The 24,137-nt window shown below is 44.6% G+C and overlaps 1 protein-coding gene across 10 annotated transcripts in view; it reads left to right on the top strand.

Annotated features, from left to right (window-relative positions):
- The first annotated feature begins 716 nt into the window (after positions 1 to 716).
- PLEKHA6 (pleckstrin homology domain containing A6) overlaps positions 717 to 24,137 on the top strand; it is an 82,795-nt gene continuing 59,374 nt past the window's right edge. For 3 of the 10 annotated variants that reach the window (XM_033917753.1, XM_033917761.1, XM_033917752.1), the window contains exon 1: positions 19,450 to 19,563. In XM_033917753.1, the coding sequence (XP_033773644.1) occupies positions 19,544 to 19,563 (20 nt within the window). In that variant the 5' untranslated portion in view covers positions 19,450 to 19,543. Of the gene's footprint in view, positions 817 to 19,415; positions 19,575 to 24,137 lie in introns of those variants that run through there. The other 7 variants (XM_033917755.1, XM_033917756.1, XM_033917760.1 and 4 more) reach the window with 7 other exon arrangements.

Below are 24,137 nucleotides of genomic sequence, written 5' to 3'. Positions count from 1 at the left end.
ACACAGACTTGGGCTGATGCCTGCCTCCTCCATGACTCCATCACAGACCCCCTGGCACTAACCACATAGTGCCCCCGAATTATGGAACTCTATGCCATCAGAACTTTGGGAGGAATCTTTGCTGGATCGATTCAAATTGAATTTAAAAAAAAACAACTTTCTAATGTAAAATCCCCCAATCACTCCTAACTACACAGATAAAATTTCTCTCTCTCTCTATCCCATCTATGATTGAATTTCAACCCTCGACCTATTGAATGATGATAATGTAAGTCTGTTAATGAGATCACTTAGAAGTTGGGGATAACAAATTTAAAACCTCTTGAAAATGGAGCCCTAGAGTTCAATATAAGATTCTGCCATCACTACATAAAACATTTCAGCTTCTTGCTCAGATTTTCTGCTCTCCATATCTTGCTTCTGTTTTGTGGAATAAGCTGCCCTCCCTTGTCTGTTAGGGATGAGACTTCTCGGGTCGGGGCAGGAAATCTTCAAATACCCGTAAAGTGTAAATGCCCAGCAGGAGGGTTCCAAGGTGGTGGTGAAGAGGGAGGGAGGGAGCAGGTGCTTTTTTTCAGCCCCTGCTGACCAGTAATAGCCCCCGAGCCTCAGAAGGCGTCCGAGGTGGACTCGGCAGCTGCTCGGCGGCGAGCAAGGGGTTAATCCTGGGCTCCCCTCCTCCCTCCGCCCCGCAAGTGACAGCTCCGAGTCATGTGAGCCGGCGGCCGGGGCTGCTGCCCGGATCCCGGGAGAGGGAAGAGCGCAGGTGGGCGCAGGGCGAGACTGGCAGCGACCCCCGAGCCTCCCGCCAGCCAGGTAGGTCGCGCATCGGTGTTTGCGGTGCCAGGCCATGCCCGTGCCCTCTGCTCCAGCCATGGCAGGTGCTAAGCAAACAATGGAGTGTGTGGGTGGCAGGATTTCAGGCTGAACCAGCTTGCTTCCTGCTGGGACCCCACCCTTGACAACTAGAACCAGGGCACGTTGCAAATGCAATGCAGTGGGTTAATGGTTAATGGATCTGCGCTGCAGAAAGTTGGCCAAACGTTTGCAAAAGCCACCTGCCCCTGGGGCTGGTTTGGCGTCATTTGTTTCATTTCCCCCCTCAGTTGCCTTTTCTCCTAGCCGAAGAGCCCTACTCTGCTTGGCGTCTCTGTCCCCCAGTAATGTGGAGTTCCCTCCGGCAAGCTGTGGGCTTCTGGTCTGGGCTAGATGAGCATTGCAAAGCCATTTTAGGGACCTGCAGAGAGCATTTTACTGGATTGCTTCTGAGCTTTTATGGATATGGATATTCTTTGGGGTGGTTTATGAGATGGGCTTTTGTGTATCTAAATTATGGAGTTCTTTGCCTATGACTAGATATGTTTTTTTTTAAATTTGCTGTAAAGTGTCATGGCGGTATATTAAATCCCCTGAAGAAAGTCACAGCATGATGGCTGAAACGTTGCTTCTACTTGCCCAGATGTGGCAACAATCATGCCAGCTGTGGAAGCCTAAGAGAGCTGTGTTCTCTTTACCAGTCATGGACACTTTTCCATATCTGGGGATCCTTTTTCATAACGAGCTTTTGTTCCAAAGAGTTAGGCCAGCTTGTTTCTTGGAACCCCCTTCTCTTCACGCAATTTTGATATCTTGCCTTGATTACTGTAACCCTTTATGCTTGGATGGCCCCAATTCCAGCTGAAGCGTCTACAAACTTTGCAAAATACTGCAGCATTATTTCTGTGTTTTCAATGATGCCCCCTCCCCCCTGTTATTTCAATTTCATTAGCTACCGATCCATATCCCTATTAGGTGTAAAAATCCTTTGTCTGACTCTTAAAGTCTATTACTTGGGAACTACAAGTGTTTATCTTCATGGACCCTCTGTCAGTAGATGTCCACCAACTGGTTTTTACCATCCCCTTAATATGGGCATTAAGACGCCAACAGACATGCAGCATTTCTTTTTCTTGCTCCCAAATGATGGAACAACCTACCAAGATGATAAAGGGGCTGGAACTCCTCTTGTATGAGGAAAGACTGAAACGGTTAGGGCTCTTCAGCTTGGAAAAGAGACGGCTGAGGGGAGATAGGATTGAAGTCTACAAAATCCTGAGTGGAGTAGAATGGGTACAAGTGGATCGATTCTTCACACCGTCAAAAATGATAAAGACTAGGGGACACTCGATGAAGTTATAAGGAAATACTATTAAAACCAATAGGAAGAAAATTTTTTTTCACTCAGAGAATAATTAAGCTCTAGAACGCATTGCCAGAGGTTGTGGTAAGAGCGGATAACGTAGCTGGTTTTAAGAAAGGTTTGGACAATTTCCTGGAGGAAAAGCCCATAGTCTGTTATTGAGAAAGACATGGGGGAAGCCACTGCTTCCCTGGATCGGTAGCATGGAATGTTGCTACTCCTTGGGGTTCTAGAATCTTTTGTTACTCTTTGGGGTTCTAGAATCTTGTTACTCTTTGAGGATTCTGTTTGGAATGTTGCTACTCCTTGGGGTTTGCCCAGGTGCTAGGGACCTGGATTGGCTACCGTGAAAACAGGCTACTGGGCTTGGTGGGCCAAAGGCTATTCTTAGGTTTGCACTGAACAATCTTTTTCTAAATTTAAAGTGGCTTTAAATGCTCATGGGGGGTATTTAATTTTTGGATATATGTTTTCAACTTCTGCTGGTTCACTGTTTTTCTGGCTGAATTACTGAACTTTGCCTGTCCCCTTCTCTCCTGTTTGTCTCCATTCTGCACCTATTATAAATCATTTTGCATTCCTTCCCTTAGCCCTTATAATTTTGTATTTGCAAACTGCCTTGACCTGCCTGCCAGTGCCAGACAAAACGATATCAAGTTTACATAATAAACAGAAATGTGGCTGGAAAAAGCAGAGCTGCAGGGATGAACTGGACTCTTGTCCTCGGAAGTTCATGATGGTTACAGAGGCATTAGAATAGTCTCTGTTTTAATCTAAGCTTGAAAGGATTACAGGAAATCAGTCTTAACATGAGAATTTACATCCAGATACTAACATTTGTAAATTCAGTTAGAAACATAGAAAGATGACGGTAGATAAGGGCTACAGCCCATCAAGTCTGCCCACACCATCGACCCTCCCTTTTAAGTCTAATGTCCCCTTTAAGTAGAATTGTAATAATGCCATTCTACTGACCCGCTCTTTCAAGTCTATACCCTTTGTCTGAGCCAGAGACTCCTAATTTCTCTGGTAGATATTTGGGGTCGAACAGCCAGGTATGAGGGCTGCTGTGTTTCTATCAGGATGAAATTCACAAGGGGCTTTCTCCCTATTTTCATCATTGTTTGGGGAGCTTGTTTGAGGCGGTTCTGAATCTGAGAGCGTACATTTCTTTTTGGGGTTTAGAGGGAGATGAAGGGGCTCACGCAGAGCAGGGGACCATCCCGTGTAAGATTTTAAAAGCCCGCATTCCTTCACTGGAAACCATCCTCCATTCCTTTCTTCATAATTCTTAACATTGAATCTGCTTTTATGACCTCTGCCAGAGAAGTAACATTAGATGCCCAAAGTCAGCAGTGGGAAAATGCCCGTGTTCAAAAGATACGTCAAGAATTTTTTGAAAATTGTCTATCTGGACATCCAGGCTATTGTTTGTCCAGTCCGCCAGAATGTCCATCTTTATACCATATTTCATCCATGTCCCAAATGCCTAGAACAAGACCATTTGGATGTGGGAAGGGCCAATCTTGTATTGGACTGGTCACCCAGACAGAGCAGTGGGGCACATAAACATCTCACCAGAACTCCCTTATAGGTTATGGTGAGACTCCCCCCAAACCACTCTACCCACCTGCCTATAACTCCAATAGTCCTTATGGCTGCAGGTGGCATCTATATGGCAGTAGAGGAGGGTTGGTGACCTCACATCTTCCAGCATGAATGTAGTGGTTAGAGTGGCTTATGGGCCTGGGTCCTCCTCTTTATGGTTCACTAGCCCCCCCCCCCCCCACCCCCCGGCTATTTAAGATATCTCTGTGCAGCTCTCTAGGCTATCCTATGCCAGGTGCTAATGTTCTGGAGACAGGTAGGTACTTATTTATTCTGATCTTTGGGGGGGTGAGGGGAGTCAGTGAACACGGAGGGAGTGTAGGGGGTCTTTACTTTGTCTCTGCTCCCATCCCGCCCAACCACTCTTCCAGATATGCCCATTTTGGCTCTGGGCACACAGTGGGATTCAGAGACCTAAAAAGTCCTGCAACATGTCCAGAAAATTGGTTTGATTATTGGCACTTGGACGACCTGTATTATAGGTCTTCCAAGGGCTGACTTGGGTGGGTTTTTAGACGTGTTTAAGTTTTTGATTATGAGCCCCTCAGGGTTTAGAGCATCAGGTTGTTTCAAGGAAATCAACATTCAAATCCCACTAACACCCTTTGTGAATTTAGACAAATTTCTTCCCCCTTTTTTGCATGTTTTTTCGTTGCAAGGCCTAGGGGTCAGTGGTTGATAGTCAATTACTCATCAAGCAGTATTTCTGGGAGTTTTTCCTCTATATTATATGAGTTAATATTAAGACAAGCATGGTGCTAGGGAGGTTGTACCGTTCATTTGCATATTCCTCCCAGCATCCTCCGGGGCGACTCTTCAATCTAGCCCAAATCACTTAGTCCTCTCCTCTTGCTGCCTCGTGCTCTTCAGGCACCTGCCAGGTATTGGGGAGGTTTTGCAGTCTATTTGCATATTCCTCCCAGTGTCCTCTGGGCTAAATTCCAGATCCACCCGAACTCATTTGGGCCTCAACTCCTGCTATCTCATATTCTTTCTAGCTTTCTGCTAGGCACTAAGAATGTTTCACAACCTATCTGAATGGTCTTCCCAGCATCCTTCAGGCAGACTCCCTGGTCCAGCTGAACCATTTAGGCCTCTATTCCTGGTGACCCATGTTCCTTCTGGTGGTGTGTCACATTATATTTTCACAAGCCTGTATTTCCTATTGCTCCACTACACTTAATCTTCCTGATACTAACTCTTTTCAGTCTTATTCCCCGTCTCAAACTAATATATATATATCTCAAAACCATACTGCCCATTTTCTGCTTTCATCACCTCACTATCCATTTTGTCTTTGATCTTCAAGCTTCAACATTAAATTCCTTTCACTGACATCCCTCACCTTCTCTTTTCCATATCTCTTGTTCCTTCTCTATTTAAATAACTCTATCACGTCTCCCCTCTCCAGCCTTTCCCTCCAAAGTATAGATATTGAGATCTTTAAGTTTGTTTCCATATGCTTCATGATGAAGACAACATAGCTGGTTTTAAGAAAGGTTTGGAGGAAAAGTCATAAGAACATAAGAATTGCCAGACTGGGACAGACTGAAGTTTCAAGTTTAAGTTTATCAAGTTTATTTGATTATTTGATTAAACACCTATTAAAATACTAAGCGTTGTACAATAATAATTAAAACATTGACAAAAGTACACAGAGACTAACATCTTAACATACTTCAAACACAATATCCTGTTTCCAACAGTGGCCAACCCAGGTCCCAAGTACCCAGCTAGATCCCAAGTAGCAAAACAGTCCATAGTCTGTTATTGAGACAGACATGGGGGAAGCCACTGCTTGCCATGGATTGGTAGCATGGAAGGTTGCTACTCTTTGGGATTCTGTATGGAATGTTGCTACTCTTTGGGATTCTGTATGGAATCTTGCTACTCTTTGGGATTCTGTATGGAATGTTGCTACTCTTTGGGATTCTGTATGGAATCTTGCTACTCTTTGGGATTCTGTATGGAATTTTGCTACTCTTTGGGATTCTGTATGGAATCTTGCTACTCTTTGGGATTCTGTATGGAATGTTGCTACTCTTTGGGATTCTGTATGGAATCTTGTTACTGTTTGGGTTTTTGCCAGGTACTAGTGACCTGGATTGGCCACCGTGAGGACGGGCTACTGACCTAGATGGACCAATTGGTCTGACCCAGTAAGGCTATTCTTATGTTCTTATGACCATTTTAGTTGCCTTCCTCTGGACCGACCCCGTCATGTTTATTTCTTTTTGAAGCTTCAGTCTTCAGAATTGAACACAGTAGTCTATATGAGATCTCACTTGATGTTTTTATAGAGAAGTGTAAGAGTGCCCAAATGGTTAGCACAGTGGGCTAAGAACCTGGGGACCTGGGTTCAATTCCCACTGTAGCTCATTGCAACTCAGGTACAAAAACTTAGATTATGAGTCCACCAGGAGCAGAGAAAGTACCTGCATATAAATAAAAATGTGAAACACTTAGACTGTATCACAGAAAAAGCAGGATATCAAATCAACTCCTTTTTCCTGCTGACCATTCTTCTCCTTTGTAACCTTCAAGGTTTTGACATCACCTTTTCTGCCTGTTCAGCCACCTTTAAATCACCGGATTCAATCACACCCAAGTTCTGCCCCTCTTTTGTGCACAAAATTTCTACACCCCTAAATTGTACTGCATCCTTATGTTTTTGCCTGACCCTGCATTTTGTAGCATTCAATTTTAGCTGCCAAATTCTGGACCATTCTTCAAACTTTGCTGTCGACATCATCAGAGGGTGTCTACCCTATTGCAGATTCTGGTATTGTCTGTAAAGAGGCAAATCTTACCTGACAGCCCTAGAACATTATCGCTTACAAAAATGTTAAAAAGAATAGGCCCAAGAACCGAACCTTAAGGCACAACATTGGTAACATCCCGGCCGATTACCAGTTTTAAAAAGTGTAGCAAGTGCCAGCGCGCGATTTCGCTCACGGACCCTCATCGACGCTGCTTATAGTGTCTGGGACCGGATCACTTCCCGAAATCGTGCCGGCCTTGCTCCACTCTGACAGCGAGAGCGTTTAAGCGCCGCTGTCTACTGTGGGAGTCCATGTTCAAGATGGAAGCTTCATCGGATCCTGCAGCTTCGACATCGACATCGACGAGTGCTTCGACTCCTTCCGCGAAGCCCTCTGCCTCCCTGGCTGCTTCGGGCCTCCTGAAACCGGCATTGTTCACACCGGTTTCAGCCCCGGCTTCGGCGCCGGTGCCTTCCTCCGTCTCCTCGGAGCAGGTATCGACCCCGACAGTTCCACCGGTGGTGCTCAAGGTGCCGAAGACTGGCAAGCAGAAGCACGCAGCACCGAAGGAGCGCGGAGCTTCTTAGGGACCCCCAAGAACCAGGACAAGGACCCTGCCTTTCCAGAAGAGGGATAAATAGCCCGAAGGCCGGTCTGTGCGAGTCTGGCCCATGAGGACCTAAGACAGTTGCCTTCTTATTTTAAAGTGGACTTTCAACAGGTCTTTCTTAACTGAACCATTTCTGTATTTTCCCTTTTGAGCCACTAGTGGGTTTTTTTGTTTGTTTGTTTTATAATAACTGAGTACACTTTTGATTTGGGGCATCTCATCAAATAAAGATGACTTTGATGCTTCTGTATTTTTTTTTAACCTTTAGGCAGTGAAGGCCCTTGCGCGGTTGCTTCTTCACCATCCACCCGACCCGTCTTATGGACTCTGAGTTACACTTTAGTCCCATAAAATGTAATCTGGAAAATATTATGCTCTAGCAAGTTTATCATTTTAGGTCAGGTAGCAAAAGCCCCCTATCTCTCTCTCCCACAGCTCTCCTGAACACCATCGGAAACTCCAGACTCTAAGTTGTCTCCCCTTTCCCATGCATTCTTGAATTCAGATCTCTCCTTTCGTCCCCTTCTCTCATTTCCTTTTTTTCCCCATATTTCTCCATCTTCTCTCCTGTTCTACTTGCAAGCCTTCTTTGAATAGCTGGTCTCTAGGTCTCCATCCTGTTGCTATGGTAACTCAGCTGGCAAACATGGCCGCCACACTGACTCTCATAAGGTTAGAGGTTTCTTCAGCCGCTGCAGCTAAAAACACAAAACAAGCCAAGATATTTCAGCTGAAAATTACGTCTTCCCTAGCCCTTCGTGGGTTTGAGTGCTTTATATTAAGAGTGAAAAATACCTAGGGGGGAATCCACAGATCACATATATAGGGAAGGGCTTAGGTTTAATTATCCTGAATGTTGCACAATCTAAATAGATCCTGAGAACCTTTGAAAACAATATTAGCTCTGTTATAAATGAAGCCATTATTCTGTCAATATATTTTCCAACTCTCTCATATCACCAGGAAACGTGGTATCTTTTAGGCATGAATCACATCAGGGTTATAAAATAAATAAACCAGAGTGCACCCTTTGCTCACCACTATTGTTTAACTATCTTCTCACCCAGTTTATAATTTTTCTGACAACTCCCAGACGGGCCAGCTGCTCGCCAAAATCCTGATAGGCCACATCTAATGCCCCTCCCTGATCCGCACCTCTGGTTATTGCAACAAAGCAATCAAGTTGTTTGGCAAGATTTCCCGTCTGTGAAACTATGTTGCCTTTGATTCTAAAACACGTTGGCTTCAAGATACTGAATTATCCTTTCCTTCAGTACTGCTTCCATTTAGGAGTATTAGGCTCCGAGGAGTACCTTCAGCTTTCTGCCCTCTTTAACCATCATTTAGGGACCTGGGTCTCTCCCCTTGAGGATCATAAGAATTGCCACTGCTGGGTCAGACCAGTGGTCCATCGTGCCCAGCAGTCCACTCAAGTGGCGGCCCTTTGGTCAAAGACCAGTGCCCTAACTGAGACTAGCCCTACCTGCGTACATTCTGGTTCAGCAGGAACTTGTCCAACTTTGTCTTGAATCCCTGGAGGGTGTTTTTCTCTATGACAGACTCCAGAAGAGCGTTCCAGTTTTCCACCACTCTCTGGGTGAAGAAGAACTTCCTTACGTTTGTACGGAATCTATCCCCTTTTAACTTTAGAGAGTGCCCTCTCGTTCTCTCTACCTTGGAGAGGGTGAACAACCTGTCCTTATCTATTAAGTCCATTCCCTTCAGTACCTTGAATGTTTCGATCATGTCCCCTCTCAATCTCCTCTGTTCGAGAGAGAAGAGGCCCAGTTTCTCTAATCTTTCGCTGTACGGCAGCTCCTCCTTTCCCTGAACAAACTTGTAGAAAGGAATAACAGAAGATGAACAAAAACTGTAACCATTAAACTGTGTTGGATTTAAGGGGGGAGAGTTGGATCGAAGAGGAGATCTAGACTCCTTACTTTTCCTTCTGAAAAACAAATCAAACACACTCAATCAAAAACAGTCTCCAAAAATCCTTAAGAGTACTTAGGATAAATATCTCACTGTACTCTGAACTTTTTCTCAAAAATTCTTTTTAAAAAAAAATATTTTCAAAATGAGATAAAAGAAGAGGAAATCCTCAAAGAAATAAGTCTATCATATATGACATTAAAAAAATCATACAAGGCTATGGTAACATTACAGGGGAGAAAGAAGAAACCATAATGGACAAATCCAAGTTTATTAATATTTGATATACAAGTATCTGGTCGGTTTACAATGCTAAAATTTAAGATAATAATAAATAGTAAAAGAGGGAACGTAAATAAAATAGTTATTGGACAAGACATAGACAAATTTGAAACAAAAGGAACTGGGGTAAGGGTAAGATTCAAAATTACACCGAAGTTGAAATAAAATTTAAAGGGAGGTAAGGAGGGGAAAGGGATGAATAAGAGGGGAAGGGATCTCATCCTGAAATAGGAAGGTTTTGAGTTTGTCGAGGGGTGATGGCAGAGTGGAAAAGATGGTGTTTCGAGTATAGAAAAGTTCCTTGATTGGGGGAGCAGTCGGCAGATTCTGATCAGTGGATCTCAGGGCCCGTGAGGACGCGTAAGGGATGAGATATTTGTCTAGGAGGCTGGGGGCTGAGTGAATTTAATTTTGAGGGTGAGTAGGAGTATTTTATATGCTGCTCGGTGGGAAACTGACAACCAATGAGTTTCGCGGAGTAGAGGAGTAACGTGGTCCTATTTTTTTGCTTTGTAAATAAGTTGGATGGCGGTGGTTTGGATCAGTTGTAATCGACAGATTTCATTTTGGGTTATACCACAAACATACACACAACAAAACAAAACAAAAAAATGTCTAAAATGAATTCTCTCTGGGCTCCTTTTCCTAAACTGCAGGAGAGCTTTTTACTGCGGGCCACAAGGTAAATAAACATTATCCGATGCTCATTCAGTTCCTCTGATTGTCCGAGCATTTACCTTCCCGGCCTGCGGTAAAAAGCTCTATTGCAGTTTTAGTAAAAGCCAGCATATGTCCACTGCCCAAAGTCATAAAATGCTCCAGAATTGATCAGGTTCTCCCTCTTAAGTTAAGCTGGAGTTTCTAAGGTGGGTGCATGCTCCAGGTCATGCATTTCCTTCCCAGAAGTTTCCTCTCAGACTGTTATAGTGTTATAATCTGTGCCAGGCTGCTCTTACAAAACCCACACCATCAGAGAGGCCAGGCTGGTTAAAGATCTGTTTTCTCTCGATTCAAAGTCCCTGCCAGCTCCATGGAAGCTGAGGATGTTTGATCTTCCCTAATACCAGATCTCCCTCCCACATGTCCTTCTCAATCTCACCTCTGGGGGAGTGCAGGAGGCAGGTACTTTTTTCTCTGTTCTCTGATATCTGAAGTGCTCAGATACAGTATATGTAGAGCTGAAGCCTGTGGTTCAGTGAGTGAGTGCAGAAGGGACCACATGGACCCAGGAGCCAGTCACGGATCCACTAGCTCTCCAAAGCCACACTCTCTCAGTTTCTCCCTTCAGGACCTCTTAAACTGGAGATCAGACCATTACACTGAAAATACGATAAGCTGCTTTCAGTATCGATTTGAGGGGCTTGCCTGCAGTCTCTTCTTCCATGTCTGGACACAGATGTGTGCCTAGGGCATAAATGTACCTATGTGTGCAAAAGTTTCAGTAGCCTTTTAGCTCAAGTATTTTTCTCTATCTGCCCTGATAGGCTCACACTCTAATGTACCTGGAGCAATGGGGGATTGTGTGACTTGCCCAGGGTCACAAGGAGCAGCATGGGATTTGAACCCACAACCTCAGGGTGCTGAGGCTGTAGCCACATGGTAACCCTAAATTCAAGTCACCCTTTGCTTAATAGTTAACAAGGTGCTTCAGCCACAACTACACAATATACTTTTGGAGAAATAAAAAAGGTGAATAGTCCAAAACACTTTGGTTCAGAAACTTCCTGGCTTATCATGGTTTTCTTTTGCATACTTTGGATGATAACTTTTGGGATGAAGTCATAGAAAACATTCTTTCTGACAACTCCCCATTGCACATCTCTGTGGATCAAGCTGCCCGAATCCCTAAGGCGGGCTCCGTCTCTGGCAGTGCTTTCGACTCCTAACTCCTCTCACCTTGGATTCCACATCTTTAACCCTATATGTCTTGTCTGCCTGTCCAAGTTAGATTGTAAGCTCTTCTGAGCAGGGACTGTCAAAATGTACAGCCCAATAGTAGTAGCCTGAAACACAGCAGTTGAGGAATTGCTTCCATCAAACTGTCTCTTCTTCCGGTTACAAAACAGACATACACAAATACTCGGCTTGGAAAGAATTCCATGGCCCATGTGCCATATATTTTCCCCACTGTGTCCCCCCCCCCCCCCCCCCCCCCCCCCCACCGTCAACTGCTACCTACAACCTTTCAAATGAATATTTAATTTTCTTTGTTTCAAATTTTACTGTCAAACCTAATGACCAAACTAGCAAGGGCTCCCAATCTTTCGATACAATTAGAAAATCTAGATAAAATACCTTTGAAAGGGAAATTTAGGGTTTTCAATTCTGAAAACCCCTAAAAGTAATCCTTCAGAGGCACTTTAATCACCGCTGAATGGCATAATTGGAGCAGGCCAGCCCTGGAATCCCCACCGTGGTGCCAGTGGCCAGAAGCTCAGAGGTTCTGGAATCGGGTGTGAGATGGTGGCTGGGGCTAGGGGAGCTGGGAATGGCAGAAGGGGACAGATGCTGGGGCTGGAGGCTGATATTGGGCCTGAGAGAAGGGGGTTTATGCTGGGGAGATAGAGGCTGATGCTGGAGCTGGGTGAAGGGGGTTTTATTGGCAGATGGTAGGGGCAGGTGGAAGAAGGGAGACTGGTTGTTATGTAAGTATATCATGATATACCGCATCAAAAACACAGTTCTGTAAGCTCTTGCTAAATGAAATGAAACCCTTGTGATTTGACTAAATGCTGCCTGTCCTGTTCTCAGGCTTTAATCAAGCACTGGCAGTGTAATTTCCCATTTTACTGAGACTTTGTACTGGATTTTAATCTCTAGGGGGGCTATGCTGGCAGATGGTGGGGCTGGGCAAAGAGACTGCAGCTAGGTGAGTGGGCTTGATTAGAGACTTGTCTTATGAGGCACCAAATGAAATTCACCTAAAAAGCCTCTAAACGTTATTTTTTGTGATGTGAAGCCACTGATAAATCCCTATTTGTGGCCCTGGGAAAGCATCGAAATGCCCTAAAAACAAATCCCCCATGTGCAGCTTTCTTAATAGTTGTTATGGCTGGTGATAACTAGTGACTGAACCATTTTGGGGGTCTTTTACTAAAGGTTAGCGCATGTTACCTGCAGCAGGGTGAAAAAGGTTAAATCTAAGGCAAAGTTAGTGAGACTCTCTAGGAATGGAGGTTTTTATGCCAATGGCTGACCAATGGGGTGAACTATAATATGCATATGTATAAGACCCCTTAGGCTCCTTTCCGTTATAGACACCAGCAACATTTGATACAGTGGATGAGCTATAAATTAGTTAATTTTGGGTTTTTGACTATTGACCCCATTTTTTGCTTAATATCATATGTTAATGTTGCTATTAGTGCATGAAATGAAGGATCAACAAGTCAATTAGTAAGATTAAATGCAAGACCTCAGCAATGTCACCCAGGATCAACAATTTGCATACTCCGTGGGAATGAATGCACCATAATCATCATTGATCCACAAGAGAATTCTTTAAGTTTATAATATTTATAGGAAGTGACATATCCCCTCCTTCAAAAATTCTTTATTTATTACTTAACATATGTCGGTTGGGGACTTTGACTGACATGAGTCAAGGAAACACCCCTACAAAACCCCAAACATCCTGCTATCACTCTCTTCCTTTTAATAAAACCTCAAACTCTAAACTGGGGGTATCCAACCTCGGCCCTCGCCAGGTTGTTTTCAGGATTTCCTCAATGAATATGCATTTGCATCTATTTGCATACAATGGAAGTAGTGCATCCAAATAGATCTCATGCATATTCATTGGTGAAATCCTGAAAGCCTGACTGGATTGCGGCCCTCAAGGATCAGTGTTGGTCAACCCATATTTTTAAAAATCATACTGATATTTTTTCCTGCAAAGATGCGGCGGTTTGCTTCTCCCAAATGAACCAATCACAACACAGAATACCCAATTTTAAACTAATGACATCCAATCAATTTCTAATTTAAAACATTTACTGCATACACTCAAATATAAGCCTAGATTTTTGGAACAAAACCCGACTTCACCCAACATCTCTTGGAATCATTTACTCCAAACATTCCAGGAAATCGCACGCACTCTTCTCTTTTCCATCTGCTAAGGGTTGTAAATTTAAAAGATTTCAACAATGTCTGCTGTCCTTTCAAGCAGCACTAGGGGATAAGGATATGAATTTCTTAATTATGTCAACTGACTCTTATCTACAATTTCGTCATGTTTTAAAAACGTATCTTTTTACTGAATACTTTGAAAATTAGGCATTCTCTTCCTCTCTTCTCATCTTTGCACTCATAACTTTTTGTGAACCCTGTAGAACTTAGTGGTAATTGAAGTATAAAAAGTGAGTTTTTATGTTATGTTTATGTTCTCTATGCCTTCGTCCTCTTCCGCATGGGTCTAAAATAAAATCTGGTAACCCTAGTTATTATGCTTGTTACCTTGTAACCCATTCTGAGGTCTCTGGGAAGGACGGGATATAAAAGAAATTAATAAATAAATAAAAATGGGTGTCTCGGTTAATATTCGAGTCTTCCCCCTTTCAGACCCATCACAGGCCTCTCCCCCGGTCTACCTTAAGCCATGCTGGTCCAGTGGTGAGCCAGGGCGAGAGCGATCCTCCTGCCCCCTGCAGTTCCCTCAGTAACCCTGCGAGTTCGGTTTATGTTTGAGTAAATAGGGGAACCACGCTGGCACTTCCTGACCTCTCTTTCCTGTCAAGTGTTTTGGATATTCATGAGATCTGTTTGCATACAATGCCTCCCTGGTATGCAAATCTCTTTCATGCAAATTCCGTGTGGATGTCCTGAGAACCTGACAGATTGGGGATCCATGTAATAAGGGCTCATCTGCTAATTCGTTAGCACGCCATGATGTAACTGCGCTGATTACTGCAGAAAGGCCCACTCTCTGCTCCCAGACCAAATTTTTGTGGGTTTTTTTGAGCAGTTAGCATGTGTCGATTTCAAACTTACCACAGGACGCCTGAGCATAGGTATATGCAGAAAATACATTTAAAAAATAAATAAGCATGCTCTAGAGAGCTTACCACAGTTTAGTTAAAGGACCCCAGCTTAGAAGAATAAATCCTCTATCAGCCCACTATGTATCTCTGTCTATCTACTTGTACAAATATGTCTGTATTTGCATTCTTGTGAATTGTCCTTACACATCCACTGATGTTTGCGTGTGCGAGTTCACTGTGAGGTCTACAAAAATGTGTGGGTGTGAGGAGACAGCTGTTGTAGTGCCTGTGGGTTTTTTTTCCTTCTTCAGGCCCATTCCTGCCTTTTTGTCTAACCCACTAATCAGCCCTTTGGTCCTGGTGTGTGAAATTAGCCTGTAAAGCAGATGTGATTATTAGGAGTTGGGTATTTACAGCGTAAGCTTTTCCGTCTGTCTACGAAGAAAATGGCACATCCCCATCTAGTCTGCCCTGGTGCGATTCCACAGTAAGGACAGAGTTGACCTTCTAAGTGCCAGTGTTTGCAGAGTGAGAATGGAAGGAAGAAGTTATCTCAAGGTTCAGTTCTTGGGCCTGTTCTTTTGAACATTTTTCTACGTGATCTTGCAGAAGGGCTGTCTAGCAAGGTTTGCTTCTTTGGGGATGATACCAAAATCTGCCATAAGGTAGACACCCCTGATGGTGAGTTTCAAGTTTATTTAAAATTTGATAAAAATTTCTAAGCGATGTACATAATAATAAAAATAGGGGTTACGAGACAGTTACAAAATACAAACAAGACAAACTTTGGGCAACAAACGAACAGGAAAAAGGGGTAGAACTACAACGGTATTAATAAAAGTTAAAAATAAAGGAAAAAAACGATAGGTTGGAGGCATGACCAGAGCCAAATTTCTTATGAAAACAGATGAGAGTTAAAGATGTGGCATTCTTTTTTTTTTTTTTAATTCATTTTTAAACATACAATAAGTGTATCCATATGTTAAAACAAATTAATCATAAATATATCACTTAATAATCATCAAGAGTACAAATATGCTATTATCACCCACCCTTCCCATTATATAATCATATACATTGCACCATATATAATAATAAGATAATAAAATTATCCCCCTCCCCCCTCATAATTGAACCTGTAAATTTAAGGGAAAAGATGTCATCTAATCAGTACAATATTTTGTTAAAGGCTCCCACACATCTTGATGTGGCGTTCTAATGTTTAGATAAGCCGAGGCTAATGATTTTAAGTTTCAAATGCGTCCTTATAGAGAAAGGTTTTCAAGGAGCGAGTTCCATAGCTGGGGTGCAAGATCTCATTACGTCTGGGGCTGATGATTTTTAGTGAGGGAAGGATCTAGTGAGCTTGAAGAATGGTCCAGAAGTGGGACATGGGTGTGATCGTATGTGACACTATTCAAGTGGCCAAACAGGTAGAAATGGGCCAGTTGCAAGAGGTGATGATGCCACTGTATAAGAACATAAGACTAATGGTCCATCTAGCCCAGGCCAATCCAGGTCACAAATACCTGGCAGAAATCCAAATAGGAGCAACATTCCATGTGGAATCCCCAGAGTAGTAAAATTCTATGCCAGCAGTGGCTTCTCCCAAGTATGACCTAATTTAGAATATTGGCGTCTGTCGGTACTCAAGCATTTTCCCCTGTCTGTCCCAGTGGGCTCACAATCTATTTCATGTACCTGGGCAGTGGAGGATTGAGTGACTTGACCAGAGTCACAAGGAGCAGTGCATGATTTGAACCCACAACCTCAGGGTGCTGAGGCTGTAGTTCTAACCACTACGCCACCCCTTCTCTGCAATTCTGGAGGCCGCGTCTTCAAAAAGATTTAAACGGGATGAGGTCGGTCCAGAGGAAGGCTACTAAAATGGTTGGTGGTCACATCATAAAGCGTATGGGACAGACTCCAAGATCTCAATCTGTATACTTTGGAGGGAAAAGCTGGAGAAGGGAGATATGACAGAGATGTTGAAATATCTACGTGGCAAGTCTAGAATAAGGAGAGATAGGATGAAGGTGAAAGAGAACAGGCTTAGAAGTGACCTGAGGAAATACTTCACGGAAAGGATGGCGAATTCATGAAATGGCCTCCCAGTGGAGGTGGTGAAGACAAAGACTGTGTCTGAATTCAAGAAAGCTTGGGACAGGTACATTGGAGAAGAAGATAAGAACAGCCTTCCTGGGTCAGACCAATGGTCCATCAAGCCCAGTAGCCCCTTCTCACAGTGGCCAATCAGGTCACTAGTACCTGGCCCAAACCCAAGGAGAGTGGACGATGTGGATGGGCAGACTGGAGGGGCCCCCTCTTGCTGCTTCAGGTGACAGTATAATAATCCTGCTGGTGTTAGTGAGCCCCTTTATAATCTCATCTTTCAATACCTTATCTGGACTTTTATTCATTCTTAAATAAGACTACCACAGCCTACATTATTTACAGACACTCTGATGTGACGACACCACTCCTCAGTTTAATGAGTGAGAGTTTGTATTGGGATTTAAATCTCAATCCAGTGCATTTTGGTATTGGGAGTCCTTATTCTCCTATTAAATCTCTGCCCACCCCCACAGAACTATGGGTACCAAAGTTAGTGCAGGGATGAGAAACCCAATTGGGTTTTCAGACTTACCTCAATGAATGTGCGAGAGATCACTTTGCCTACAATGGAGGCAGTACTTGAAACCGATCTCATGCATATTCATTGGGGGAAATCCTTCAAACCTGATTGGGTCGTGGCCCTTGAGAACTGAGGCTACGCACCCTTGGCGTGACCCTAATTCATGCGGCTGCAGAAAAAGTGCAAGACCCCAAGCGGCGCAGGACAATGACATCCTATGAGACACTCACCTAAGTTGGGACCTCAAACGCAGCTTTTATGATCCCATTGTGGGTCCTGATTTCCGGTTGGGGATGCTGGGCTATATTCTATAGATAGGTAAGTGATGCAGGCAGCCGATTTCCTGGTGACAGAACAAACATGTCCCCAGGACAGCGGGCACTAGGCGCAAAGACCTCTGCAATAGTTCATTAACCCATCCCCCGTCCCCACCACCACCACCACCCACCACTTCTCCAGCTTATTGAATGAAAATAATATACCGATAGGAGCCCTGAAGGGCCATCCATACGCCTCTCAAAGAATGAGGCCCAGCTAATGAGACGTGGGGTCCTGGTCTACTATCAACATTTCTCAGTATGGCTTTAGTACCAGCTGTTATTCTGTTCCCTAGCACTTCATTTGCTGGCTGCCTCTAACTGCCAGAACTGAGGACAGTAATTATAGGACCAGTACATGGGGTTTGAGAAAGACACCGCAGATACAGAAGGAGCGAGAAACGCTGGCTTTAGCCATGGTCACCACTTAACATTCCTAAAATACAGACACGTGTAAGAAGCAGTCCCTGTTCCAGGAATCCAAGACAGCCATGCATGACAAACTGACTAGAGATTCTAGGAGGAACGGCCCAGATGAAAACAGCAAACCCCACTTCCAAATGATCTTTGTCTAACTTTCAAGGCTCAGAGAGATGTCGAGTAAGGGATAGGGGATGAGCCTTAGTCCTAGAGATAGATGGGGACAGGAGCTGTGTGTACTCTAACAGCAGCTCAGAGGTTGGTCAGTGGGTGCATGGGGCAGGGACCAGGCAAGGCTTTCATCCCCCCTCCCCCCCCCCCCCCCCCACACACACACAAACATCACTCCTGTGGGACTGATGTAAAGGTGGATAAGACAGAGAAGCTGTTTACAGGTTTAGGGCACTCCTAAGAGCTTCTTTGTTTGCAGAGGTTCAGGAAAATAAACTGACCGCAGAAAGGGTGGCTGCGGAGGGGAGAGATGAGAGGGCTCAGTGTGAGTGACATGCTGAGAGAGAAAGCATGTTGGAGGGGATCATTTTTGTTCCTAGGTAGCCACCAACACAGACCCTGTGGCCAGCTTCTCTCTTTCATTGGAAGCTTTTCCCCACTGCCCCTCAGATCTGACAGCAGCACAGAGACCTTGGTGGACAAAATCAAGGGAAAGAGATTGGGACTATCCTGCTGTCCACGGAGAACCTACGTTACAGGTAAGTAACTACACTTTGTAGTTATATACCACACTCACAGTGGTTTATACACAGCTACTTCAAGCATTTTCCTTATCTGTCCTGGGTGGGCTCACAATCTATCTAATGTACCTGGGGTACTGGGGGTATTAAGTGACTTGCCCAGGGTCATAGGGAGCAGTGTGGGATTTGAACCCACAACCTCAGGGTGATAAGGCTGTTGATCTAACCACTGCATCATACTCTCCTCTAATACAATATCAGAAGTGAGCCAAGTCTAGAACAATGAAGCCATTGTGACATCACTGATAAGGTTGGCTCTTAGGCATTATGACATCACAACTTGAGCTCTGGAATGTTGCTACTATTGGGGTTTCTGTCAGGCATTATGACATCAGGGAATGGGATTGGGACTTGTGTACAGTAAAGTTACTTACCTGTAACATGGGTTCTCCATGGACAGCAGGATCAGTCAGCCACACATCTGCAACCACACTCAAAGCGGTTTACATACAGGTGGGATCACAATAAGGGCGTTTTACTTGTTTGCAAAACTGTCAACCCAGGATTATAATTCAGATAATCATGTGTTTAACCCTGCCAGGTATACAGGGCGCTTTCACATACAATCCAATAAAGGCAGCCGGGGGTGAAAGCAGCGTGGGATGCAGCAGTGATCGTTGCATGACTTTTCTGGTTCTGGTACCGTGATCGCCCCATGATCTCTCTGGCTGGACTTCTGGGGCAGCTGCAGGGCTGTGTTTTTCAGACGCTGCCAGGAGATCTTTCCTGTTGCTTCCTTCTGGTGGTGAGAAGAATGCAGGGTGGAGAGAGGGAGGGAGAGTGTTTTGTGGTTAAGTGTCAGCCAACCTGCGTTTCACATTTCACTCTTGGCTTATCAGCTCTTTCTGCTCAGTGTTTGTATCTGGACACATTCTCCAGTCACCCCCCCCCCCCCCCCCAGCCCAGAGGGAGTTTTGTACCTCATTCCTGAGAGCTTATGCTGCTGTTTTGAGCTGAAGCAGTCAGGGCTCAGCTCCTCTCCCCCAGCACCCATGCCGCTCACATAGGACCTGCAGTGAAAGGTAAATCCAGGTGTTCCTCTGCCTTGCTTCTTCCCTGGCCAGATGTGTTGCCGGTGTGTAAGGTGAGCTCATGGTAAGGCCATGCTAAGACTTCATAGAGGGGCCTGGGTCAGACATTCATGAAGAAGAATTCTTTCTAAAACACTTATTTAAAGTGAGTTTGTATTTCGACGTGAACTTTCTTTCTCTGTGACCTGAGCATCTCTTCCATTCTTTTGCCCCTCTTGTGGTCTCTCGTTTCTGCATTTTCTTCCTCCTTCTCTCTCATTCTGACACTGATTGTCCATCTGTCCTGCTTTGTTCCCTGGGAGAATAAAACCATACCTTGTCAAATTGTTGCTTTTCGCTTACATGGAGTGGCCTTGAAGATTCAGGACCAGCTGAGGCTTCCGAATACTGTACCTGCCTCTCTCATTCTTTGGCCTAGGTCCCAGAGTCATCGGTCGTTTCTATTTTGCTAAATATTTTTTCTCATTTTGCATGTTTGGAATAGGCGAGTCTTAACTGGCCAAACTGGTCTCGGCGGAGAGACGTGTGGGTTCAGTTCCTGGCTCTGGTCTTCCTCTCCTTGGATTGGCCGGGGATGTTGCAGAGTCAGGGCTGACAGCTTCTGGGAGAGGGAATCCGAGTCAATGCACGAGTGCAACACCTAGTGGTCAGATTTGGAGTCCATTACTGCCAGATTCCATGAGGTGAGGACTGTTGCTGCAGCAGTAATGGACTCCAGATCTGACCACTAGGTGTTGCACTCGTGCATTGACTCGGATTTAATGGACTGCTCAGGAGGGAGGGGTGTCCGTTAAACGCGATTGTCTGGAAAATCCGAATATCCCTCCCTCTGTGAATAACTCCCTCCCTCTAAGGAGGGGGGGGTGGTTATGCCGAGAAAAATCCCTGTTTTCCTCTGGGGCTGCTCAGCCCCCAAATGTTGCACTTGTGTCGCTGAAGAGGGTGATGCATTGCAAAGTGGGAGTTGTAGTCGCCGGAGCGCGGTCCATTTAATCCAGTGGTCTCAAGTGTGCGGCCTGGGGGCCACAAGCAGCCCACCAGGTACTATTTTGAGGCCCTTGGTATATTTATCATAATCACAAAAGTAAAATAAAACAGTTTCTTGATCAAATGTCTCTTTAGATATAAATGACAATATTATTATTAAGACTTAGCCAAAAGGAAAGATTTATAAACTATAAAGAGTTTTACCTCATGCAAAATTGTCATTTCTGTAATAAGACATTAACTATTTTTTCTGAGGCCCTCCAAGTACCTACAAATCCAAAATGTGGCCCTGCAAAGGGTTTGAGTTTGAGACCACTGATTTAATCCAAAATCCGGAAAATCGAGGGCTTACTGTATTGATGCTTGGTGTGGGGATCTGATAAAGATTCATCATACTTCCTGTGTGTTACTGAATGGTCTGAGCATGGGGAGGGGGGCAGAGCATTGCCACCTGTCCCTGTCAGGATGCAGACTACTGTGGAGCTGTTTGTGTGTCACCCTTGGGACTTGTGTAGATAGGGCAAGGTGCACATGGGGGTCAGATGGCTGTGTGCTTAGAGGAAGTATTCGAGCTACAACCTGGGGCATTCTGGACTTTGTAGTTTCAGAAGGTCCAGAAAGACTTGAGGAAATGTCCAAACGTGCGTTGGAAGAGAATGTCTCCTGAGGCTCTTTTAACCTAGTGGCAACGGAATCCAAACTGGACTTTTCGCTTTGCTCCTCTCCCAGTTTACAGGAAGCTGGTGTGATAGGCAGAGCATGTTGGCACAGTACTCGTTTGTTCTCATAGGCTTCCGCGGCTGGCGTCATGATTGTAGCAGGCTTCCGGGTCTCGCCGCGTCTGTGTAGAAAGAGCTGACGTTTCAGGGCTTTATTCAGGGCATGATGTGAGGTCTGCAGTGTGTCTTGATATATAGTGGGACTCACGGACCCACAGACTGCCCTGTTCTCAATCAGGTCCGTGATCTCACTATATATCAAGACACACTGCAGACCTCACATCATGCCCTGAAGAAACCCTCAGCATAATGGCTGAAACGTCGGTTCTTTCTACACAGACGCGGCGAGGCCCGGAAGCCTGCTACAATCACAGTTACTCATTTAATTTCATCCCATTTAACTTAATTTCTGCATTATCTCATAAGGCCCAGAACAAATTACAGTCTTTAAGTGAAACTGCAAAATGTAATCAAAATATAAAGTCACAAGCTGAACATACATTCAAAATGACAAAGTCTGCACAGGGGATTGATTTGGGGGCACAGGGAGTGCAGACCTGTCAGCTGGTCACAAATGGCTCCATAGCTCTGTAAGTGCCACGCACAGCATGGCTGCCTTCTGCCTCCTGGTGTCAGTCAGGTCACGTGTGTAGATGCTAAGGAAACTGTATAGTGTCAGATAACACGTATGCACAGGACAGGGAGATCCGAGCAGAATGTATACACTGCCCAGCCCATCACGGTGCATATTTCATATGTGAAGTATATTTTGTCAGACGGCACCTTTAAACATTTGTCATTCAGCAGGTAATTGGGTTTGCTCTTTCCTTTCATGGGCTGACATATGCTCCCTCAGCCAGGTGTAGAACCTGTAGGAAGAGGAGGAGATGCAACCTGGCTTTTGAATGTAGCAGGACCGCCCCTTGGAGATGGCTGGGCTCACCTGTTTACTTTCTCAGTCTGGACAGATAGTGAGCAGGGCGCAGCAGCGTCGTCCCTCTGAGCCCTACACGGGAGCAGCTGAGTGGCCAGGTATATACAGGGCGGTGCAGCGTCCAGGCTGTGGCCCATGTCTCAGCTCCCAGGCTTTAGATGTGGCAGGGGAAGCACAGGGGCAGCTGTAATGGGCATCTTCAGTCCCTGTCTCCCTGAGCTTATGAAGGGCTGGTGCATGGATACTGGCTACCCTAAATGAACTTTCAGCCTTGCAAGTCAACGTTCAATCCCTTAATCCCCCCCAGACATCATGTTTTCAAATAATATATTAAACTTTGGTGTGTGGGACAATGCGCAGACAAACGATGAGAGCAGTTTTGCCAGAACTCGTGGGCTCTTTGGAAACAGTCCACCCTTCCCTCATATTCTGTTTGTGACTCCTTCGTGAGTCAGGGTGCTCTCCTGGGTCCCACTTCTCTTGGTGACTGTTTTGTGCAATTCAAGCCATTTCTGTCCATTTTAGGGCTGGTTGAGGTGTTTTTAATCCTGTACATTGCACTCCTGAGAAAAAGGCTGTAGGGCCGTGTGAGTTCACTTTCCAAGGTAATATAAAGAGATAAAACAAAGGGAAGAAGGTGATTCCCTTTTTTATTGGACTAACTCGATGCATTTTATGATGAGCTCTCGAAGGTCACCCCTTCTTCTTCAGATCAGAAATAAGCAAATGCTGACAAATACCAGGAAAAAGAAACCAATGTCTACTTTACTGAGTATCATTTCACTTCAGCTGAAGCTATTCTTTGGTCCCCCTGCATAAGCTGCTGCCCTAGGCAACCGCCTACTTGTGCCTAATGGTTGGACAAGCCCTATAAAGGGTAGTAGAAGATAAAACAATGAGTGTGTGTGAGAGGATGGGGGGTATATGAAAGTCTGTGGGTGTGGATGTTTGTGCATATATGAGAGCGTCTGTGTTATTCATATGTAGCCTAATATATTCGGAGATAATGTCCATTTACTCTGCTGTTGTTGCCCTAATCGATTTCATTCATGTTGCCAAGTTTCCAAGTTTATTAAAAATTTGTAATAGCGCCTAATCCAACTTCTAGGCGGTGTGGTTTACATCTTTTAAAACCGCTCAATAATTCGTTCCAATTAATACATAGACAAAGAAACGGAAACAGTCATTGGCCTTTTTCCTCGGGAAGAAAATCAGAAATACAAACCCCAGAATTATGTTATAGGATTTTTTTTTAAACCCTCAACCAAGTCCAAACTGGACAGAAATGGCTTGAACTTTTGCGCAAAATGGTCACCATGAATTGGTGACAGAGCTGGGATCAGAAGGGGGGCCCAGGACCACCTTGACTCATGCAGGGGTCACACACAGAGCCGGGGATTAGAACCCAAGAATAGTCCATCAAGCCCAGTAGCCCAATCTCACGGTGGCCAATCCAGGAGTAGCAACATTCTAAATAGAATCCCCAAAGAGTAACAAGATTCCAGAATCCCCAGAGTAGCAACATTCCAGGGCAAGCAGTGGCTTCCCCCAAGTCTTAATAACAGACGATGGACTTTTCCAAACCTTTCTTAAAACCAGCTACGCTATCTGCTCTTACCACAACCTCTGGCAACATGTTCCAAAGCTTAACTATTCTCTGAGTGAAAAAAAAAATTCCTCCTATTGGTTTTAAAAGTATTTCCCTGTAACTTCATTGAGTGTCCCCTAGTCTTTGGGGGCAGTTATGACACTTAGCTGTGAGGTGGGTATTTTCACTTTAGTTATTATTACTCCTACTATTAATTATTTCTATAGCACGACCAGACGTATGCGGCGCTGTATAGAGTCACAAAAGAGACCATCCCTGCTCCAAAGAGCTTACAATCTAAACAGTTAGGGGGGTTGGTGAGCAGTGGGCAGAAGAGAGTAGGGTTATGGATTGAAGGCTATATCAAAAAGGTGGGTTTTCAGTCTGCTTTTAAACCAG

This window comes from Geotrypetes seraphini, chromosome 13 (genome assembly GCF_902459505.1).
Source record: "Geotrypetes seraphini chromosome 13, aGeoSer1.1, whole genome shotgun sequence".
Classification (NCBI taxonomy): Eukaryota; Metazoa; Chordata; class Amphibia; order Gymnophiona; family Dermophiidae; genus Geotrypetes; species Geotrypetes seraphini.
This window is presented reverse-complemented; position numbering and strand designations above follow the sequence as displayed.